A 23,720-nucleotide genomic window follows, 5' to 3' on the forward strand; every position below is an offset into this window, starting at 1 on the left:
CTGCATTTTATAAATCAGGGATTCCTTCCAGTGATCTCAACCATGCATATACTAGTAGATGTGACATGCAATTATGTTCTCTAATTATTTGTTATCTGGCAAGTAACAAGTGCCAGGTGTCATGATGAGAGCAGAGTAAAGAATTTCCTTCCTTTCCTGGACACAAGAGCAGCTAACTGTTATGAGTTGTGTCCATGTTGTAATGCTAACATTAGGGCTGGGCGATATGAACTAAAAACCACATCTCTGTATTTTTTGGCTGAGTGGCGATACACAATATATATCTCGGTATTTAAAGCGGGCTAAATATGTTGAGTTGTAAGTCAAATGTGAGTTGTCACAAGCATTTTTATTAAAGGTGACCAAAATAAAATTCAAAGACAGGGTTTCCTTCCCCGTTTGAAAATATACAGCTGCAACACATGTAAATGAAAAACATTAATGCATCATTAAGTATAATTCAATATATGATGAGCACCAAGGACTGTAAGTCAGAGCGTGTACCTGGAGTAACCCTCTAGTAGCTGGGTGAGACGAGCAGAGGAGAGCCGGGACTCTGGCACGCTGACCAGGAAGGGCAGGCCCACGTTCTCAGTGTTGGGTCGACACAGACCCTTGTGATTGGGCCAGTGGGTCCTCTGACACACTCTGGGAAGGGAGTTAACAAGTTCATAGAAATGTCAATGGGTTTAAAAAACAACGATGCCTCAGTGTACATTTGAAAACATTCAAACAATCTTGGTTTGTAATTTGTTGCAAGGCTGAGACAGCATCTTCTACTAGAACTCACTGATTGCAGTAGCCCACACGATAGCAGCGTGTGCACCGCTTCAGCTTGTCTTCCTCGGACACTGGAGGCTTCAGGCAGGCAGCACACTTTGAGATGGGGATATTAGGGACCTGGAGTCTCTGTAGGGCAAACAAAGTCCACTCAATATCTGTTAACAATGACATGTAATATGTTGTAGAAATGTAAAATCAGGACTTGGTTGTAATTACCTGCTGCACTCGAAGCAATACCACTCTCTCTTTGGCCATGTCTTTGGAAAGCACCTCAAAGCAGAACAACATGTCAGAGGAGGACACCATGTCCAGGGAATGGGACGGTGAGAACATGCGCTGAAAGCGGTTCTTCCCCACCTGAGAGGGAGAAAAAACAAGTCCAGTTTTGTCTTCAAGCAAGCCATTTCTGATTGTTCCATTTGTGCTAAGTGAGGCTACATTTACATTGCTACGTTTTGGTTTAAAAACAAATATCTTTCGCTACATTTACACCTTGCATTCACACTGCTCTGGCGTTTCAGAGACCCTAAACCAGAGAAATTTTAAAGCAATTCTGACCCCGTTATGGTTTGGATTCTGTTGGAGTCTTGACGGCCGCAAACGGAGACCTGACCCTGACGCCAATGTTTCACCGTGTGATTGGGTCATGACGTCTCTGAGACTAAGCTATTAACGTTACCATGGCAACTACCAGCAACGGGCAGAGTATACACGCTGCCTCCTGTTTATGCCCAGTTTACAAGAATGTTGATGAGATATGCGGTTTGGGCGTGTTAGTTTAAAACGGAGACTAGTTCTTCTACTGGAACTAAAAACACTTAGGTGCACGGAGATTGGCTCAAAACTCCAAATGTAAATGTAGCCTGAGAGTGAGCTGTAGTCAATGACTACCACTGCTTAACATTGCTCTGAATCTATCAGGATTATATTTGGTTCCACACCCACATAATTAGTACAAAAAAACATGTGAATTTTATTAGAAATTTCTCTCAGAGTATGAAATCCTGAATATTTGAGATATCAAACCTCTGCCAGTCTGAGGTTCTCTGGTTTGACCCTGACACTCCTGGAGATGGATTCAAGGACTTCAGCGGTGCTGGAGTTCTCCTTGCTCACACTCACTAAAAACTGAGACACACATAGCGTAAAAGGTACATCAGAGAGTGGGTCACATGGAAGATATTTTTTAATTTTCTCAAAACAAAGCAAAGCCCCATTTCTCCAATACATTGTTAATTGACACTGAGTGGGAAACCACTCAGTTATTTGATCTTACCTTGATGGGTTTTTTATGAGGTTCCTTGGCAAAGTAGAAAACTGAGAGCACCTTTTGTTTCTGGGGCAAGGGCACGGGCAGGTAGAGGAAAGGGTCAAAGGTGATGGAAACCTGAAGAAGAGAGATAAGTAAGCAGAAAATCAAAGGGAGTTGGTTAGTTATCACCAAAACAAGGCAAACATTTAAAAGCACTTACTTCTAAGAAAGTAAAACATTTTGTGGAATGCTATTGTGCATTACCTTGGAGCATGTGGGGCAGACGAGCTTAGATTTAAACTGGCCTTGGAAGAGGTCCACTATAAAGGAATCGTTTCTCATTTTGTGCCTCTGCCATGCCTCCTCAGCCACCACCTGCACCAACAAACAAAACACATCTTCAGGCCCAGGCTTGACTAAACTGTAGGAGGAATGGTAGTTATTTCGAGAGAAAAAATAAAATAAATAAATACACACACACACATTTACTTACATACATACAGTTTCTTTTACTTTGTTGTTAAGTAATTATTTAAGTTCAAGTGATTACACCTTAAAACAAGTCACTAATCACAGCATCAATTGCAATGCATTTCCTGCCAGAGACTTCATTATCAGACCACCTCTACAATATCTCATAGGTGAGAAAAACACCCACCTCATCCAGCCGTCCGTCAGAGTCAACCGTCTCTGTGTAAGGTTTATTCTGGATGCGGTTCAAGTCCTCGTGGAGCCCGTCCAGCAAAAAAGCCATGAATTCCTGGGCATCGTGCTGGGCGTAACCTGTAAACTGACTGGCTTTACTGGCCACAATTGCCTGTGCAGTTACAAACAAATGACAAAGAGGAAGGAGAGGGGAAATTACAACCCTGATCATATTGTCCTTGCTACGTTCAGCATGAACAAGTTTCTCCTGGGGGAAGGGGGAATTAAAAACTAAATGTGATCCATGCAGTCCAAGACAGTTGAACACTTCCAAAGTAAACCAGAAGCAACAGTTAAAAAGATTGATTATATAATAGATTTAATATCTTTCTTCAACAGGAAAATCTCTGAGTGCTGCTAGTATACCTTGAGTTTTGAGGGTTGGAAGGCGTGGTGTGTTCCTTTCCAAAGGGCCCTGAGCAGCACAGCAAAGCCAATGGCTAGCCTGCCTCCTGTTCCCAGAGGATTGTTGCAGTTGATTTCTGCCTCAAACGCTCGATCTGCAGGGGAAGAGAAAATTCAGGCATGAGAGAATGGTACCAGACAAAAACCACAGAAGTCACGGGAGCTTAGACATAGATGGACAAATGGAAATCATCATAGTAAAACTACCTTGGAAGACTTCATGTGGAATGTGAAAATGAGCAAAAAGTCACTACCAAAACCCTATTGAAACAGTGACCAAAATACTTACAGTGAGGAAAATAAGTATTTGAACACCCTGCTATTTTGCAAGTTCTCCCACTTAGAAATCATGGAGGGGTCTGAAATTGTCATCGTAGGTGCATGTCCACTGTGAGAGACAATCTAAAAAAAAAAATCCAGAAATCACAATATATGATTTTTTTAAACTATTTATTTGTATGAAACAGCTGCAAATAAGTATTTGAACTACTGTTTATCAGCTAGAATTCTGACCCTCAAAGACCTGTTAGTCTGCCTTTAAAATGTCCACCTCCACTCCATTTATTATCCTAAATTAGATGCACCTGTTTGAGGTCGTTAGCTGCATAAAGACACCTGTCCACCCCATACAATCAGTAAGAATCCAACTACTAACATGGCCAAGACCAAAGAGCTGTCCAAAGACACTAGAGACAAAATTGTACACCTCCACAAGGCTGGAAAGGGCTACGGGGAAATTGCCAAGCAGCTTGGTGAAAAAAGGTCCACTGTTGGAGCAATCATTAGAAAATGGAAGAAGCTAAACATGATTGTCAATCTCCCTCGGACTGGGGTTCCATGCAAGATCTCACCTCGTGGGGTCTCAATGATCCTAAGAAAGGTGAGAAATCAGCCCAGAACTACACGGGAGGAGCTGGTCAATGACCTGAAAAGAGCTGGGACCACCGTTTCCAAGGTTACTGTTGGTAATACACTAAGACGTCATGGTTTGAAATCATGCATGACACGGAAGGTTCCCCTGCTTCAATCAGCACAAGGCCCGTCTTAAGTTTGCCAATGACAGTTTGGATGATCCAGAGGAGTCATGGGAGAAAGTCATGTGGTCAGATGAGACCAAAATAGAACTTTTTGGTCATAATTCCACTAACCGTGTTTGGAGGAAGAAGAATGATGAGTACCATCCCAAGAACACCATCCCTACTGTGAAGCATGGGGGTGGTAGCATCATGCTTTGGGGGTGTTTTTCTGCACATGGGACAGGGCGACTGCACTGTATTAAGGAGAGGATGACCGGGGCCATGTATTGCGAGATTTTGGGGAACAACCTCCTTCCCTCAGTTAGAGCATTGAAGATGGGTCGAGGCAGGGTCTTCCAACATGACAATGACCCGAAGCACACAGCCAGGATAACCAAGGAGTGGCTCTGTAAGAAGCATATCAAGGTTCTGGCGTGGCCTAGCCAGTCTCCAGACCTAAACCCAATAGAGAATCTTTGGAGGGAGCTCAAACTCTGTTTCTCAGCGACAGCCCAGAAACCTGACTGATCTAGAGAAGATCTGTGTGGAGGAGTGGGCCAAAATCCCTCCTGCAGTGTGTGCAAACCTGGTGAAAAACTACAGGAAACGTTTGACCTCTGTACTTGCAAACAAAGGCTACTGTACCAAATATTAACATTGATTTTTTTCAGGTGTTCAAATACTTATTTGCAGCTGTATCATACAAATAAATAGTTAAAAAATCATATATTGTGATTTCTGGATTTTTCTTTTTTAGATTACGTCTCTCACAGTGGACATGCACCTACGATGACAATTTCAGACCCCTTCATGATTTCTAAGTGGGAGAACTTGCAAAATAGCAGGGTGTTCAAATACTTATTTTCCTCACTGTATAATACAGGTAAACATTTTAAATGTACTGGCATGTGTGTTGTAAGACCTCCTCGTGTGTGCTGCCGTTTTTTGCTATAATTAATGTAAAAAAAAAATTGTTCACTTTAGCCCTATGTTTTAAATGCTTGAACTGCAGAAACTACAGTTTTTCGAGCATATTCGGATAAACCTAGAGGAGGTTACAGAATCCTTGTTAAATTTGCTCCTCTGGGATACTTGGCACCGCTTTTGTGTCCGTGTTAGCAGTCGCTAGGACTATCTGCAAGCAGAGGCATTCAATATAACAAGAATTAATGAGGCAACCATTAAGATAGCATTATCGGTGTATCTGTGTACCCAAGCACAAATAAAACACACCCCGTCTTATTTCCTAGCAACATAACAGGGTTCTGTTTTTGGCAGTAGAATAAAGTAGTGTAATAAATTATGCATTTGGTCAAAATTAACGTTTTATCAGAATGGCATTGAAATATACCTATACTTGTAATATAATATGCGTCCGGCCCTAAACAAACTAGACGCTATTTACCATGGAAGTAATCCCTGAGTTCTCTGGTGTTGGACAGGGATTGGATGACACTGTTCATGAAGCAGGTGTTGCCGAGGTTGACCAATCCTGTAAAACCAGGCAGGCACACCTTCTTCTCCTCCTCTTCTTCATGGCGCTCATTGCCAGCAGGAGGTGCATGGGTCATGGGCTGCACCATGCAGGTAGGCTTAGGCTGAAACAGGAAAGATGTACACACCATTTCTACAAATTGGAACCATTCAATTTCCATCTTCATATCTGCTTTGATTGTACTACACTGCAATATAGATCTTTTATTTTATTATTATTATTTTACTTCAAGTTTATATTGTCAATATCTCTTCTGTTCTCCCCTTTCTATTCTAAGACTGATAATATGGTGCCAGACTGATCAGATCAAACCAACCGGTGTATTGCATCATCTCTTCAGTTTAGATGACTATTTGTTTTTCTGCTCACCGTGGTAACAGTGGGCTCAGAGACCGTGCGAGGAGCAACATTATCTAGACCGCCATCCTCCACTCTAGATGAGGCCTTGGGGGGCTTAGGTTTCTCCTCCCCGACCCTTGGAGGCTCCTCCTTGGCTGGGAGGCTGTGCTGGCTGCTGCCTGGCTGGCTCTTCTCAATGCACGAAGGGCTGGAGGGTACAGCCACCTTGGCGCCACCCACTGCACCTTAAACAGAGGAGAATGGAGCTTGTGGTTAGAAGATGAAGGTCTGGACCGTACTGGACATGAATATTGGTAAACTGTGGTGTAAAGCCTTTTCATTTGGGCATACTTTTGAAAATTAAAAATGTTCCCATTATTTTAAATAATATTAAATGACTGATTTACACTTATTATTCTTTAGTTAATATAACAGTGCTGACTAATCGTAGTTTCGTGGTTTCTGAAATTTCAACAATCAGCTAATTCCCATATATTGCTGTACTGACAAAATCTTACGTTTAGTTTTACGGTTACAGCAATTTTCCAGATTATTACTTTGGAGGTTTGTATGTCAAAAGTAGGTCATTTTGTACCAATTATGAGAAAAATTGGAGAAAGAAGCTCCCTTCAAACCAAAGTAAATATATCAGGCTTGCGATTGGCAAAGAACAAAAAAGCAGGAAAATATACAAAGCGCAGAGCATGGCGCGGCAGAGTAGTTTGGTCAAATTTGTTACTCAATTTTATAATATACCTATATAACAATTTATGCGTATGGGGTAGGCACCTACAGTAATTATTAAAAAAATGGTGCAGTAAAAAAAACTTGGGGATCATCAAAGGTTCTTGGGGACCTGTTTTACAAGAATATTGTGGGGTTTGCTGAAAACTTTAAAAATTAGATCTTCTACCATATGAAAATAAATGAAATATTGATAGGATTTTAGCATATCATTAAAAATGCTGTATTGGGAACAAGAAAGTAATGACAGATGTATTTCAACGAAGGACAAAAAGAAAAAGAAATTGAAACTTTCCGGTTTTAAAAAACATTTGTAGAAATTAGAGTATAGATTTTAGAGTTTACGAGGTGCACCTGGATGCACCATGAGGTCCCTGTCGGCTCCCACACAATCGATTTCTAAGTGGAGGTCGCGCGACCGCTGCTCTCCGAAGTGTAGATCGTGTGACACCGGCTCTAAAAACGGTGGACAGAAATACAATTTGCCCATGACACAAACAAAGTAACTAATCATACAGAATCAAGGCGCCCATCATACTTTTTTCCCTAGCAGCAAAACTGTGTCGTTATAGCTGGCAGTAACTGCTTGTTGCACAAACGTGCATGCTCTCTTTAAAACAACGTTACACCAAACAACGCGCACATAATTTTGCTGCAAACCCCACTTACATGGGGTTGTGGATGCTCACTTTGTTTATTTCACGGCGGTTGGCATCCAGCTTATCCGAAATACCCGAATCATCTTTATTTTTAATTTTTTTTTTAAATCACATTGCTGATATATTCAGTATTAATTTATTGTTGGAAACTTTATTCTCCATATATTTTGAAATATAGGTTTGACTATAAAATTATTTTTTTCATGTCTATTTTTCCTGTAATTAGAAGCTAATTACATTGTAATTGAAACTTCCAAAGAACTTATTGGGAAGTAATTTTGATATTACAAACTCAAAACAAACAAAATAAACTATTTGGAACCAGTTTCTGGGCTCTCAAGGGCACCAGGCCTTGGGTGTCACATAGTCTGCATGCCACATAAGGTTAGCAGGATAGACTGGCACCCGTATCTACTTACTAGCTAAGTTACAGAGTTCAAATTCCTGTCATTTAGAGCTACCCTAAAGAACACATACAAACGTAGACACGTACAGTAAAGAGACACACACAGACACACACACACACACACACACACACACACACACACACACACACACACACACACACACCACTTGTCGGAGTGTGAAAAACAAGTCCACACTGATATGAAACCTGCTCTTGAATCATAAAGTAGACTTAGCCTACTGTAGCTTTAAGTATATTTAAGATATGTTTTTAAAAGGTGTTTGCCTAGAAGTGTATTTAATGTACAAATGTAATGTGTTGATTTGAAGATCATGTGTTTTCAAGTTGTAACTGACAGTGAGAATGTAATAACAGTCTAGAATTTCACCACACACAAAAAATCTATAACTGCATAGTGTGAACAAGTAGAAGCCTGGCAGAACCTTGTGGGGCGGGGGCCTCCAGGCCCCCCCAGCGCTGGCTGTGCCTTTTCTTCAGGGTGATGTCCAGTCGGGACGGGGTGAAGGAGTAGCTGCATTGCTCAGGCTGGATCAAATTCCTGATTACAGCACGAGAGAGTAAAAAGGAGACACGTCAGATTAAAAGACTAAAGAGTGACACAAGGCAACAGCTCACCACTAATCTTTTAGTGTTTTGGGAATGATCAGACACTAAAAGCTCCTCCTTTGAAGGAGCTTTTCATTTACTGAAAATCTAGAGACTTTGTTGTGATTTGATTTTGAAAAGCAAACAATGGTTAATGAATGGCCTGATGCCTACAGTGGGGGAAATAAGTATTTGACCCCTTGCTGATTTTGCAGGTTTGCCCACTTACAAAGAATGCAAAAATCTACAATTTTAATCATATGTACATTCTAACAGTGAAAGACAGAATCCCAAAGAAAATTCCAGAAAATCACATCATATGAATTTATTAAAATTGATAACCATCTGATGAGGAAAAACAAGTATTTGACCCCCTGGACAAACAGCATGTTAATATTTTGTAGAAAAGCCATTATTGGCCAGCACAGATGTCAAACGGTTTTTATAGTTGGTGACAAGGTTTGTGCACATTTCGGCAGGGATGTTGGCCCACTCCTCCCTGCAGACAGCCTCCAAATCATTCAGGTTCCGAGGTTGTCGCCTTGCAACTCGAATTTTAAGCTCCCTCCAAAGATTTTCAAATCGGATTCAGGTCTGGAGACTGGCTAGGCCACTCCAGAACCTTGATGTGCTTCTTCTTCAGCCACTCTTTTGTTGCTTTGGCGGTGTGCTTAGGGTCGTTGTCGTGCTGAAACACCCATCCTCGACCCATCTTCAGCTCTCTCACTGAGGGAAGGAGATGTCGGTCCAGAATTCCACGATACATGGCCCCGTCCATCCTCCCCTCAATACGATGGAGTTGTCCCGTCCCCTTGGCTGAAAAGCACCCCCAAAGCATGATGTTGCCACCACCACGCTTGACGGTGGGGATGGTGTTCTTTGGGTTGTACTCAGTGTTCTTTGCCCTCCAAACACGACGAGTTGAGTTGAGGCCAAAAGGTTCTATTTTGGTCTCATCTGACCACATCACCTTCTTCCAGGCCTCTTCTGAGTCGTCCAGGTGGTGAATGGCGAACTTCATGCGGGCCTGTACATGTTTCTTCTTGAGCAGGGGACCTTTGCGTGCGCTGCAGGATTTCAATCCATGACGGCGTAGTGTGTTACCAACCGTTTTTTTTGTAACTGTGGTCCCAGCTGCCTTCAGTTGATTCATCAGTTCCCCCTTGTGGTTTTGGGATGATTCCTCACCGTTCGCATGATCAGGGACACCCCACGAGGCAAGATCTTGTGTGGAGGCCCAGACCGAGGGAGGTTGGCGTGGTGTGGTGCTTCTTCCATTTCCTGATAACTGCACCGACAGTTGATCTTTTCTCTCCAAGTTGCTTTCCGATTCTCTTGTAGCCCATCCCAGCCTTGTGCAGATCAACAATCTTGTCCCTGATGTCCGTAGAAAGCTCTTTGGTCTTGCCCATGGTGGTGATGTTGGATGCTGGTTGTTTGGGTGTTGACAGGTGTCTTTTATACAGGTAACGAGGTGAGGCAGGTGTATTTGATGTAGATAATTGGTTCGGATTGGGGCTGTGTCTTAAAGAAAGACTAACTGGCTTGTAGGAGCCAGAATACTTGCTGTTTGTCCAGGGGGTCAAATACTTGTTTTTCCTCATCAGATGGTTATCAATTTTAATAAATTCATATGATGTGATTTTCTGGAATTTTCTTTGGGATTCTGTCTTTCACTGTTAGAATGTACATATGATTAAAATTGTAGATTTTTGCATTCTTTGTAAGTGGGCAAACCTGCAAAATCAGCAAGGGGTCAAATACTTATTTCCCCCACTGTATCATGACTACTTAAGCTATAATGACACAGGACAAATGTCTCTTTATGCCTTCTACACTACATACATTTGGGCTTAGTATTTAAGGCAATAAAAGTAAAACATTGGGGACTAAGTGAACTGTGATCCCAGTGTAATTCAGGTTCTTGGCCACAATGTAATACTTTTTCATGTGTTTGACCTGATAAATCACTTTTGTTTATTCATGGCTCATTGGGCCCAAATAAGTGCTCCCAATGTGTAGCTGATGCTGGAGATGCTGACTAGGTTTCCTGGTAAAAATCAGTTAACAAAATTGCAAATGAAAACATGCAATCTCTACCCCTCCAACTGCCCATTTAAAGATTACATTTTTCGAAATTTGTATAAACATTTTGAAAAACACATGACTGGCAACAGTAGATGCAATGGTGTTTGGTGTTTTCAGCCCCCAACGTTGTCTTCAAGCAGAACTAGGCACTAGGGTTAGGCAAGGGTTAAGGTTAGGTGCTTTGAAGTAGGGTTAAACCTGTTTTACAGTTCTGCGGAGGATCCAGGCAGATCTTTCGCTGTAGCCTACGTATGTGGCCTGATGTGGATACTTGTGCGCTGGTGTGTGCGTCGAGCTGCCGTGTGTGTGGGGAGTGTGTTAGAGCGAGGGAGAAGTGAGAGAGTGACGGCGATTAGCTTTGGAGCAAGTAGCGACTCTAGAGTCATAGTGAGAGAAACAAAGTGTCTCCCCTGTGTTTTCTGACCACAGTGGGAAATCTGTAGCAGGAAAAGTTAACCCTCTCCTTGATTTCATGTTGTTTATGAAGAAGCAGAACCAGGAAAAGAGTCAGGGGAAATGCAATGCTACCAAGCCACGGCCGACCGACGTGTGTCACTGCGACGTGTAGTTAAATTTTTCGAGAGGTGCACTTCAGGCTACTGCGTAGGGTCCGGCGTAGACGCAGAGGGGTCTGCGGGGGTACGCCGTTGATTCTACGCGCAACCATAAAACGGCCTTCAGGATTTAGGGTTAGGTGCCTTGAAGTTAACGACCACAGCGCTGCCTTGAAGTTGACGGTTGGGGCTTAAAACACCATTGAGCGACTGCAACACTTACCTGAGTTTGACTTGCCACTTGAAGACTGTGTTTGGACCACAGTCTGAATGAAGCCGCAGAAAGTTAGTATCACTGTGAAAGGATGACGCACAAAAAGGTCATTCACAGGTTGTTGTTTTTTTAAAAGACATTAAAGCACACCAAAAGGGCATAACCATCCTTTCTTTGAAGCATAATCACATCCACTACCTTGTCTGGAAGATGAGGGTGAAGTCCTGCTCCCTGAAGATGACCCTGGCCGTGTCCCTGCAGATCCCCTTCGTGTAAACATTAACCACCATCAGGTCCGTGCCCTTCTCGTACGAATCATTCTTCACAAATTGCAGGTTAACCATCGGCTCTGGGACTGCAGGAAGATGTACAAGTATCAACCAACTCATTTTTAACTGTTAAATAAATCTGTGTTTACAACCTTAACAGCAACAAACCTGACTGTGTGCACACGTTTCTTTGTTATTGCTACATCAAGCTACATACATTGCCCATACATAGACTTTGTGACAATGTGGGGGTACAACGATTCACCATGAATACATACAAATAGAAAGAAGTTGGTTTATAATGGAACAATGACAATTTTGAGGCATGTATGATAACCACACCCCAAGACCCTCTCCATTCCCCAAACCTTCTTAACTAACCTTCCTGTTGTTTCATTTCCAGAGGAGGCTCCTCCTTCGACTGGTCCTGCTTCTCCTCCTCGTCACAGCTGACCTGCCTCTGAGCTAGACCGGGTGACTGGCTTTCTTTGCCAGCCATGCCAACAGCCGATATCGAACCTGCCTCTTTTGATTCAAGCTGCTGGCGGATAAGAGTATCCTGCTCCGATTCCTGCTCAACAGACTTTTTCTCTGGCTCAAAGTCAGTTCTATCCCCCCGCGTTTCTAAAGAGGCAGAGTCCACATCGTTGTTAAAGCCGACGGGTTCGAGGCAGTCACTGGTGCTGACGGGAGCTGCTGGTTGGCTATCACTGCCGTGTGCTGTTGCTCCAAACCTGTCTGAAGACTGGTTTTGCTTCTCTGCCACCTGAATCAGAAAAGACATTAAAAAGGTATACCCCAAAACCTCTAGAGAACAATTATCACTCTCTAGGACCTTGGAGGCACTGGGGACCAAGTGAATATCTAGAAGGAAAACATTCTTCAGACCAAGGCCATGTACTGTACAATAGCACTTAGTTCTTCTTTGACAGCTGAAGCATCTGCAAAGTTGACTTTTTTGACACTGTTGTTGATGCTGTGAAGACACCTCACTACACTCACCAGACAGAGAAAGAGTTATATCTTGTCTGGGATACTCCTCTTCATCAGGCAACCTTCTGTGTGAACAAACTGTAAGTAGCACGAGCTCATTTGCAGAAGCAGTAATAAGGTAGGGTGGTTGCTGTATGTAATGATGTTTTTTCTTTTTTGGGCATTTTCAGCCTTTATTGTTGAGAGGACAGATGAAGACATGAAAGGGGAGAGAGAGGGGGAATGACATGCAGCAAAGGGCCGCAGGTTGGAGTCGAACCCGGGCCCGCTGCGTCGAGGAGTAAACCTCTATATATGGGCGTATTCTCCACCAACTGAGCTATCTGGGCGCCCAGTATGTAATAATGTTTGATAAAATTAGTCTATTTCAAGCTCTTGAAAAGGCAGAGCCCACACAGGCCAGATGGTGTTATTGGAAGTAATCTTATTCAAATCGCAGTGCAGAATGATTTGAGGAAATTACCAAATTGTGATTATAATACATTAAAATTCCAGTCCTGTAGTTGTAGTCTATATAGTTTGAGATACAATGTTTATATCGATATACCATAATCACAAATTCTTCCAAATGAACAGCATCAAATTGATTGTTGTTGAGGTTCTCAAAGGGTTCAAACCAGTCATTCTGAGAAATGTCTACATCTAAGTAAAACTTAAAATTGGATCAGTTAAGGCATATTACATTTGTGGTATACTTAACATTATTCAATTGTGACACTCAAAAGTGGCATTGTATAAAAGCCACATAATTAGGTAATAATGACAAACTGCTGGTGTTGGAGAAGTCTGCTCTTGTGTATGTTGTTTTAGGGCACAATAAAATTAAATCTGACAAGTTTAGAGCAGAAAGTTTAGTCACCTCGATGGACAGAAAATCGCAATATTTTGATATACAATTGATCATTTAAGTAATTTTTTGCAGGCAAAAGCCCAAAGGTTCTCTGGTTCCGTCTTCTTAAATGTGAATATTTCTGGTTTTCTCAGACTTCTGTGATAGTAAACTGGATATCTTTGGCGTTTCAATTGAATTGCTAATGAAAACAAACAATACTTTATCAGACTGACAATCCCTAATATTACAGTTGACCGCTCTGTACTTCAGATGCTTAAGCTAACGTTAGCCTCACAGACTGTCATTTTTGTTTTGTTGTAGAGAACGATATACTGTGAACTGTTTGGCCACACATTAGAGCACAGCTAATATCCAGGCACTAATAATCAGTGTTCACATACATTACTGAAACAACAAATGCAAACTGTTAATTAATAAGTGCATTTTGACATATCTAAATGAAAGCAACCCAGTTGAGGTGACACAACTTTTCTCACCTGAGTTTTGTTGGTATGGCTGCCAGCAGCAACAGGCACTCCTGGTTTTTGTTCCTGGCCATTGCCTAGTCTCTCTGCTCGGTTGTCTACGTCTCTGCGTTGCGTCTGTGGGCTCCGACCAGCGGGCTGGTGTGTGTGTGGAGCTTTACCACTGGCTACCGTAGACTCGACAGATTGTGCGTCCCTGTTGGCCGGTGACGGAGCCTCCTTGGTGGTCTTGGGCAGCTGTACAACGGTGCGCTTGGCACTGGGTTCCTGAGGCTCGCCTTGCGTGACTGCAACAGGCTTGCTGGTGGTGGTCAGGCCATCTCCAGCTTTCACCCCCACAGAGTCCGTAGTAGCCTTGTCACACGCTGGTTTATTTTTTATGCCGCGCTTTACGCCCCGCTCAGCTTTGCCACCGCTGCGTCTTGACTCGCTCTGCGCAGGTGAGGAGGGAGGTTGGGGCTGGAGTTTTGGCTGCGAGGAGGACAGTTTGGGTTTCTCTAATGACGCCAAGGCAACAGCTTTCATCTCCAGCTCCTTGTCCTTTTTGGTCTCTGTAGGTACTGCCTCCTTCTCCTTCTTGTTTGACTGAAGCAGAGTATGCAGGGGGGAAAACATTTTATTATTTAACCAAACGCAGACTGAGCCAAAGACCCCATTTACAGTTTGAATGTCACTTAGGTGTTACTCAGAACTAAAAGTAACACATTTTCATGAAATAATACAATAAGTATGCAAAAATGCTACATGTATTAGTGCAGTTTAAAACAAAACAAATGTACTCGGTACAAACAGAATAAAAATCTTTCTTGACTCACCTTAAGCGAAGGCCAGATGTGAAAGGGGATCTTCTTGTGCATGATGACATGCAGGAAACCTCCCTTCTCCTTGTACTGGACTCTGCTACACGAGGCCTCAATTTCCTCCTGCAACTGGCAGCTCCACTGCCGTCCATCTGAAAAATTAAAACATGCCAACAGATGTCATTAGAGCAGAGCTAGACTCAACATACATGGTCAAACTGAAGCAATGACAAGATAAACGAGTCAACATGCAGTATGTGTAAGTTAAAACACATGGTTAACATGCAAACTCCTGAGACAGGTTCAAGGTTCAACAAGGCTGTATTTTAATATTATTCAACTGGATTCTTTTGATGTATGCTCCACTGTAGTTTCTGGTTATGTTACATGCTTCACTAGGACTTACCTGGAAAGCAAACATTGCAGTGTGTATCAGTAAAGGTTGTGTTGATGTCCTCTACCCTCTGCACCCCCTCCCCACAGCGCAGTCTGACAGTCACTTCATTGACATTCTGCTTCCAGTCCACAAACACATCTGAAAAACATAAAGCAATGGACAGTCACACAGATGTGAAATCAGAGAAGAATCTTGAAAAAAATAAAATAAAATGCTCTTCTCCTGTCCACACTGATCAATACAATACATTCAAAAATATTAGTCACAGGACTGAGCAAAACTCACTCAGATCAAGCATAAAAGCAGAAGGCCAGTCAGGATTTTAAAGGTCCCTTTTCCCCCACAATTAATCGAATTTTAATCACGATCACCATTTTGGCTTCCCACGAACAAATTTGCGTGATCGTGCGATATTTAAAATGCGTCATTCCGTTCATAGAACGCTCCTTATCAAAGTTTTTGCGAAGCCAATCTAGCGCTCCATAAACCACTGTCTGATCACGTGTGTCCATGAGCCAATCAGAGTTGTTCTAGATGTAGACCGTCACAGAGGACAGAGGAGTAACGTGAGGAAAATTCCACAACCGGTAGCAGTCGGTCCTCATAAGCCGGTCACAATGTTTACCAGTTTAACAGTAAACGCAACGGTTTGTCCCGTCTGTTTTGTTTTTCAGACAACAGCAGTGACCATAGTGCTAGTTTTTGTCTTTTAGCTCATAGCTTTAGCAGCAGTTTGATGTCCCGCTGTTGGAAACCTGTCACACTACACCGTTTAGCGGTCAGCTTTTTAGCCGTGTTTAATCCAGTTACTACTGTGGCTAACGGTAGGCTAACGTTACCTGCTGTGTAACGTGTTATTAGTGTTTACTATCGTGACATGCAGCGATGTTTATGTTGCCTCTAACGTGGGTTTCGGAGCATCAGAGCGCAACGCAGACATGTAAGTAGCAGTGTAATAAGCCATCAAAATTTGCGTTGCTATTTCGTCAGGTAGATACCTTACAGCAAACGTGCATGTATGGAAAGCGGTCGCACAACAGCTGAAATGGCATACTCCTTCACAGTATCCTTCAATAAAAAGGAGGAATGTAGCACAATATGGATGTATAGCAGTTATAATTAGCCTATGTGACAATAACATTTGTTTTGGTTAAAATCAACAAATAATCGTGATAATTAATCGTGATCTCAATATTGATCAAAAATAATCGTGCTTAACATTTGGGCCATAATCGTGCAGCCCTAGTCCCATGGCATGACAATTTCACCCTATGAGTTTTTTTTTTTTAGCATTAATGAGTTCCCCCAGCCTGCCTATTGTCCCCCAGTGGCTAGAAATGGCGATAGGTGTAAACCGAGCGCTGGGTATCCTGCTCTGCCTTTGAGAAAATGAAAGCTCAGATGGGCCGCATGGATGGAATCTTCTCCTTATGAGGTCATAAGGAGCAAGGTTACCTCCCCTTTCTCTGCTTTGCCCGCCCAGAGAATTTGGCCCACCCATGAGAGAGAGAGAGACATCATGGCTTTCAAACGGGCAAAGTGGCAGTTGGTCAAGGCCACACCCCCACTCTCCCCCTTGCCCCCCCCCCCTCTCTCCTCCTCAATAGCTACAGACATGAAATGGCACATAGTAAGTAAAGCTCATTGTGGGACTGGCTCTAGTGGCTGTAATTCTGCACCAAGGCTGAATTTTGGGAAAGAGACTACAGATACAGTATTAGGGGACCACTAAGGTCTATATAAAAGCATCCAAAGAGTACCATGTCATGGGACCTTTAAGTAAGATAAGATAAAGTCTACCTTATCCATACTGAAAATCTACCGGATCACAAATTTACATAGGGCAGATCATTGCACTCATATGTGGGTCAGTCCAGGGCACTCAGTCACAGACAAAGAAGAGTCAGCAATCGCTGATGGGACATCTAAATTTGTCTGCGCCACACAAACTGTATACCAAGTAAACAATGGCAAATGATCAACGTGCAATCAAGCCACACACACGCTTTTCAAGGTAGAATCAAGAGTGGGAACTCAAACTAAAATATTCCAACATGTACAACAAATAAAACACGTACCATTGTCCATAGTGACCTCAAAGTCAAAGCAGCTATTATAAATAAAATATCATCCCAAAAGTATAGCGAGCTATGAATTTCCCATCAGCAAAGAAGTCATGTTTGGAGCTTTCACACACTCGTATTTCGATTTATACTTCAACTACGACAACTAGAGAGCCTCGACTTTCCCACCGTCACTCTCTTCTTCACTCTCTCTCACCCAGTCTCTCAAACTTAAAAAGGTCACAAGCAACACCCAATCCCTTCCAGCTGATGACCGTTGCATTTCCAGTGAAGCCACGGCACAGTTAACTCTCACGCCGACATTCATAATATGAGCACAGTATTAGCACAAGTGAAGTGGCCACTTATACGGATTCCCACAGTTTACGCCAGAAAGTCCATTAATGGCGCAGGAAATACTAGCAGAGTGGACTTAGCATTTCTATCTGCACCTCAAAGTAGAAATGAATAATGGGAGGATAATCAACAAAACTGCATCTCAATAAAATAAAAAAACAGTAATTTATAAAGCCCTAAAATCTATCACATTGCCTTGTATTCAGCTTCATCATGTTACACATACACACCACATATCAATGCAAGAAGTATCAAATCTCTTGTATAAAAAAAAATCATATAGAGACGGCAATGTCAACAATTTACCTGTCATTTGTAATACCTTTAATAAAATTCCCATTGATATTTGAGGACGATACAGATATCAATATGTGGGATCTTAAATCTATCTATCTATCTATCTATCTATCTATCTATCTATCTATCTATCTATCTATCAAAACAAACAACCCTACTATCTTTTGGATTTTTATTAAAAAAAAAAAACTCTTTTGAACAGGATACATGTTAAGCTCGTCAGTGCCATCTCGTGGCGGGAACTATGTAGTGGTGACACTGTTAACTTAAAACCTATTTCTCTTCTGCAATTGTGTGTTACTTGTTGACCGTACCAATATATCTGCAATAAGCCAACATCGGCCAATATATTGTCCTGGGCGGTTTATCAGTCTAGCGCGTATTCCCGCCGGTGACAACCGTTTTCTATTAAGCCTGATAATTGCCTAATATGGATAAGAGCGCTGCTGATAAAGTAAGACAACCAGTGGGACATGGTTTAAAAGTGTACCATAATGCATACTAACAGGGTTACCATTGGCAGGTAGGGGGTGGGAATCTCTTGGCACCTCACGATTCAGAGGCCATCGATTCGATTCTAAACCGATTATCGATGCAACAATTCTTTTTTATGGCTTTGCTAATCCCTTCCTAGACAAAGCTTAGATTTTGACATATATTCATCACACACAAGTTTTAATGAAATGTTTTGTCTACTGAGGGTTTTGTTTTGTAGTCATTCCGTGCTTAAGCCTTAAACATGCTTGTGAAAGTCACCTTCTCTCCCCAGTAATCTTCCATGTCAGAGGCTCAGTAATGTTTAAAGGTGGAGAATTGGCTTCTTAGAACATGAAACATGAGGTGGTCAGATGTAATGTGATAAAGTAGAACAGCCTATATGTGTTTAGCCTAATTATTTTGTGTATGTCTTATTAGATCATGTGTGTGTGTGTGTACATACATACATACATACACACACAAAATTAAAAATATATATATTTTTGGCCATTTTTGTGTGTTTTCTTTCTGCACTCTTGCCTAATTATTTTATGTATGTCTTATTAGATCATCAAAAAAAGTAGTGTATATATAATTTAATTTTTTTTTCTTTTTGGCCATTTGGTTTTTTTCTGCACTCTTGCCTAAACTCTAAGTTGTTGTCCATTATTCCATCCTCTTTCAGTCACTCTGTTTTCGGATTTGTACCTGTCTGGAAACAGTAACTTTTATATAAAAATCAACACATTTATATATAAAAAAAAAATTTAAATAAAAAGAGAAAGAGATTCTAATGACTTTGACAAACCCAAGTATCACAGATAAGGGGCTCACGCTCGCTTAGCAAAAATTACTGCATGACGCAGAAAACCAGTAACACAAACTCTGGAACACAGGTGCAGCCCATTAGTGGGAACCAGCATGCTTAAGCATACTGTCGATACACCCAAACAAAGTACTAGCAAAACATAGCACTGACCTATCAAAACACTGCCTATTCTTCTCTTGTACCTGTGTTAACAGCATAAGCAAGTCTAGTCTATGAAAGTGTTATGGTGATGTTTAGCAAAGCAACATAGAGAAGAGACCCCAGACCCAGCACGACGGAGTATCTGACAAAGAATGCATTGATCCAATGTCAAGTATCCATACTGGAGCTGTTCCTGGTTAATTATGAAGTGCAGTATCAGCTATGTGATGTCATCTACATAAGAGCCTTTGTTAAAGCTTTACTTTGACCTCTGATGTTATTATATTAGTACAAAGTTATGCAGACACTTCAGGCAAGGGGTTTAAAAAAGTTTGTTTTCCGTGGCCAGGTTAGCTCAGTTGGTAGAGCAGGTGCACATATACATATATAGAGGTTTATTCCTCGATGCAGAAAGTCCAGGGTTCGAGCCCACCTGTGAATATTTTCTGCATGTCTACCCCCTCTCTCTCCCCTTTCATATCCAAGGATTACCAAGCAGACAAAGCTGAGAAAATAACTAAATAACTAATAAATAATAAGATAGATTCCTAAAGTGAAGGAAAACCCCAAATCTAATTTACAAGACTTGTACAAGGATTATGCAGAATACTTTAATACCAATAATTAGAATTTAGTGGTCAGGTAAGACACCCTACAGTTCCCTCCCTTTTTAAACTCTTAAACAAAACGATTTGTCCTGTATGATTTCCAGCTGTTTAAGACACATCCCTGTATCTTTAAAAAACACAAAGCAGGGTTTACTGAGTACCACCAATAAAAGTAAATGTTGAAACCAAGAAACGTTGGCATGTTCTTATTATCAAATGTCTGTGTGGGAATGTTTTTTATAAAAAGAAGGGAAAAATAAATAAATCCTCCTACAATAAAATGCAGCCACGAGCGATTCAAAGACATAAAACTGTATAAAAAGGAAGCTAATCCACAGTGTTCTGGTGTACAACAAAACGCACTCAGCTTCTCCGTTAACACGGGTGTGCTACAATTATCCAACGGGTGTAAACTGCAATATAATGCAAATGGTAGGGCTGCACAATTAATCGAATTTTAATCACGATCACGATTTTGGCTTTCCACGATCAAATTTGCGTGATCGAGCAATATTTAAAATGCGTCATAGAACGCTCATTATCAAAGTTTTTGCAAAGCCACTCTAGCGCTCCATAAACCACTCTCTGATCACGTGCCTCTGTGAGCCAATCAGAGTTGTTCCCTGCACCACGCAGCTTAGTTTCTAGATGTGGACCGTCACAGAGGACAGAGGAGTAACGGGAGGAAAATTCCACAACAGGTAGCAATCGGTCATTATAAGCCGGTCACAATGTTTACCAGTTTACCAGTAAACGCAACATTATGTCCCGTATGTTTTGTTTTTCAGACAACAGCAGTGACTATAGTGCCAGTTTGTGTCTGTTAGCTCATAGCTTTAGCAGCAGACTGTTGGACGTCCCGAAATACATTCACACTACACCGTTTAGCGGTCAGCTTTTTAGCCGTGTTTAATCCAGTTACTACTGTGGCTAACAGTAGGCTAACGTTACCTGCTGTGTAAAATAATCAGCACATTAATCAATAACAAATGTATTACTTGCACAACACGTTTAGTCCAACTTACCTTTCTTGACCTCTGCAATAACCCCATCTACTGCTGCAGCGGCTGCTGCTGCTGCGGTTGCCCTCTTGGCCTCTCTGCTCTCCTGGTTGGCCCTGTCCTTCTGTTTCTTCTTACTGGTACTGGAGGACAGGTCTGAACTGTTGTCCCTACCGCTGCCTCCTCTGTGCTGAGCCCCACCACGCCGGCCCACTGTCTCGTTACCAGCCACACCACTGCCACCGCTGCTGGCCATCTTCAGGCACTTGGCACTAACAGGCCGCCCGTCGCCTGAATCACTACCGCTGCTGGGGTCTGGATCTGAGGTGTGCCTCTTTCTGCCTGACCCGGCTATCTTGGCGATGATACTGGTCTGAACTCTCCCAGAACAGAATCAGGAAGGCTAGTTAGGGATGGGGACCTGAGGCAGAGGGCAGAGGGACATTTGATAGTCAAGTGGGGAAAATAGTAGTAATATCCATCATTGTCTCTGACGTAAATATGTGCAATGTGCAAGGTTGAACAGAGTAAATCTCACACACACACACACACACACACACACACACACACACACACACACACACACAGGGGAGGGGGGGGAGTGGTTCACTGTTAAAAGCACACACACACACACGAAGGGAGGGGGAATGGTTCACTGTTAGAAGCAGGTTTTAAATAACTACAACAATGCACTACGAAATATGGACATTATGTCTCACAAAAGGAATCATATGGCAGCACATAATATTAGCCGGACTAGACCGACGTTGAGCCTTGCCATGCCTCGTTTCCTTAGCATAGCAACAGCAAGTTGCTAGCTTGGACAGTCAGATGACAAACAAAGGACAACAAGTATCAGCCATCTTAAAGTACAGCACATTTACTAAAAACACGGGTGATGTTGATTAAGATAGCTAGCAAGCTCAACAATGCAGCTTCCCGTCCACAGAGTTGTTAGATTGGTAACTGGTAAGTTAGCCAGCCGACTACAGAGGTTCGTTTATTTTATGGCACACGTGTTTTGGACTGTCATGTGCCTATCTATAATGAGACAAATATATTTGCCTGCAGCGTTGAACTAACGTTATTATTATTTTTGGCGATTATGTTTTGTCAATCCCATTTATTGGAATTAGCAAATTATCTTATTTAATAACATTACGATATTACTTTAATGTACGTGGTCGACGAGTGTAGGACAATACAATTATTGTGCTGCACTGACATTGGGGTTTAAATACTGTATCTACAATAGCTGTCTTGGCTTTACTGACTATGAATAAACGCCCACATTACTACTGCATAATATAAGAAAGACTTGTAATGCTCGTTTATCAGTACGATCACTTTCCTGATCTCCAATATTCCAACAGAGCGCAGGACAGGTCATGTAATCAAACGCTCCTACAGTCTTCGAGAAGCTAATGCCATTAGCCACATCAAGCTAACACTAGCTGAAAGGGTTGATATGGCTAACGTTACCTATTTTAGACAACACAACATGACACCCCGTGACACATGACGCCCGGTTGGGATTAAATGCCAAATTAATATTGACATTATAACGGGAGACTTACGGGGCTTCAATTTGGCGAGAACTGAATTCCGTTTCTGACACACAATTGCTTGCGACTCCTTCCGCTTCTCCCGGCTGCTAAGCTCCTTCACGGCGGCGGGCCGCTGCGCTCATGCCCGCACTCGAAACCCCGCAGTCCACGGTGTTTCTAGAATATTCTTTCCTTTATCCGGGACCCATTTCTGATAACGTTATGCTATGTATTTCAAAGATTCAAACAAAAGACAACAATTGAAAAACTGTCCAGTCTGTTTGTATCATTCGGCCTCTGCGGGGTGAGTCCCACTTTGTTTGGAACAAATTAATTACACTACTGCCACCCGGCCAAACAGACCAAACGTGAAACGAGTGCGCGCATAGAGCACTTCCTGGCTGGCGCGTTCACGTGATCTGAAGCTCTTCCTTTACAAACACAAATACAAAATAAAAACGCATTTCAGTTTTTATTTAGTATTTGTTTTACTTATTGTCTGAGGGCTTTAAAGTGGTTCCTGCATTTTACCTAATCTTGATACTGTTAAAACTATACTGTTGTAAGGGCCATCTGTAAATTCAAATCTAGTTTTATTAATACCTTTTATATCTGAGTTAATATTGGAGGATATATAAGGAGCATATCTGTCATACATGTCTTATTTAAATTATCACAGAGTAAGAGATAGTAACAGACACACAGCAAATGTATGGCAGGATAGTATTTTAGTGTAGAAATACTGGTTGGTTTCTCTCTGACCAGAATGGATTGGGGGAACCTCTGCTCCAGTTAAAGACCATCCCAGATCCTCCAGTCAATATTCAATGGTGCTCATATGTCAACTCTTTATATGGGGCTATATTTCCCACAGATATCTTGTTAACCATCTGAGGAGGGGGCTGACAGGGCCATGGCAATAATACATCAAGACCATTACTATTTTTAGACCGGGACCTTGTCCCTACCTTGTCCCAAATGGCACCCTGGGCCATTGGTCAAGTAATCTGTAATACTCTAATCTGACTTCTAACGGACTTCTGATAAAAATGCTTAAATAACCACTTCGACACAGTCACAAGTTAAGTTATCCAACCTTTATTCACAAAACTGTACACGGTTAAACTTTACACACATTTTCTTTTGGTGTTTTTGCTTTGGCAATTAGTTATCAAAATCTCTGAAGGAAATATGTGTATGAAGTTAGTTTTTGGTTTTATCTTTCCGAAAACACAAATTGTCATGCAAATAGTACATGAGTTTAATGTCCAAGACACAAAGCCTACTGTAAGGCACAATTAAACACTGTACATACTGTAGAGTACTATGTCACTACAGTAAGGCATCCATTACTGCAG

The 23,720-nt window shown here is 41.9% G+C and overlaps 1 protein-coding gene across 5 annotated transcripts in view; it reads right to left on the reverse strand.

The window, feature by feature from the left end:
* Window positions 1-22,757, reverse strand: part of usp19 (ubiquitin specific peptidase 19) — a 34,507-nt gene extending 11,750 nt beyond the window's left edge. For 2 of the 5 annotated variants that reach the window (XM_028582147.1, XM_028582145.1), the window contains exons 1-19: window positions 22,393-22,757; window positions 20,840-21,236; window positions 15,052-15,180; window positions 14,661-14,797; window positions 13,858-14,430; window positions 11,917-12,301; window positions 11,465-11,621; window positions 11,276-11,347; window positions 8,248-8,363; window positions 6,026-6,234; window positions 5,567-5,759; window positions 3,107-3,240; window positions 2,694-2,852; window positions 2,300-2,410; window positions 2,060-2,170; window positions 1,810-1,911; window positions 1,000-1,140; window positions 791-909; window positions 505-648 (exon numbers count right to left, since the gene is read on the reverse strand). In XM_028582147.1, coding sequence (XP_028437948.1) covers window positions 505-648; window positions 791-909; window positions 1,000-1,140; window positions 1,810-1,911; window positions 2,060-2,170; window positions 2,300-2,410; window positions 2,694-2,852; window positions 3,107-3,240; window positions 5,567-5,759; window positions 6,026-6,234; window positions 8,248-8,363; window positions 11,276-11,347; window positions 11,465-11,621; window positions 11,917-12,301; window positions 13,858-14,430; window positions 14,661-14,797; window positions 15,052-15,180; window positions 20,840-21,071 — 3,224 coding nt within the window. In that variant the 5' untranslated portion in view covers window positions 21,072-21,236; window positions 22,393-22,757. Of the gene's footprint in view, window positions 1-504; window positions 649-790; window positions 910-999; window positions 1,141-1,809; window positions 1,912-2,059; window positions 2,171-2,299; window positions 2,411-2,693; window positions 2,853-3,106; window positions 3,241-5,566; window positions 5,760-6,025; window positions 6,241-8,247; window positions 8,364-11,275; window positions 11,348-11,464; window positions 11,622-11,916; window positions 12,302-13,857; window positions 14,431-14,660; window positions 14,798-15,051; window positions 15,181-17,120; window positions 17,291-20,839; window positions 21,237-22,392 lie in introns of those variants that run through there. The other 3 variants (XM_028582146.1, XM_028582144.1, XM_028582148.1) reach the window with 2 other exon arrangements.
* Window positions 22,758-23,720: the final 963 nt, after the last annotated feature.

This window comes from Perca flavescens, chromosome 7 (assembly GCF_004354835.1).
Source record: "Perca flavescens isolate YP-PL-M2 chromosome 7, PFLA_1.0, whole genome shotgun sequence".
Classification (NCBI taxonomy): Eukaryota; Metazoa; Chordata; class Actinopteri; order Perciformes; family Percidae; genus Perca; species Perca flavescens.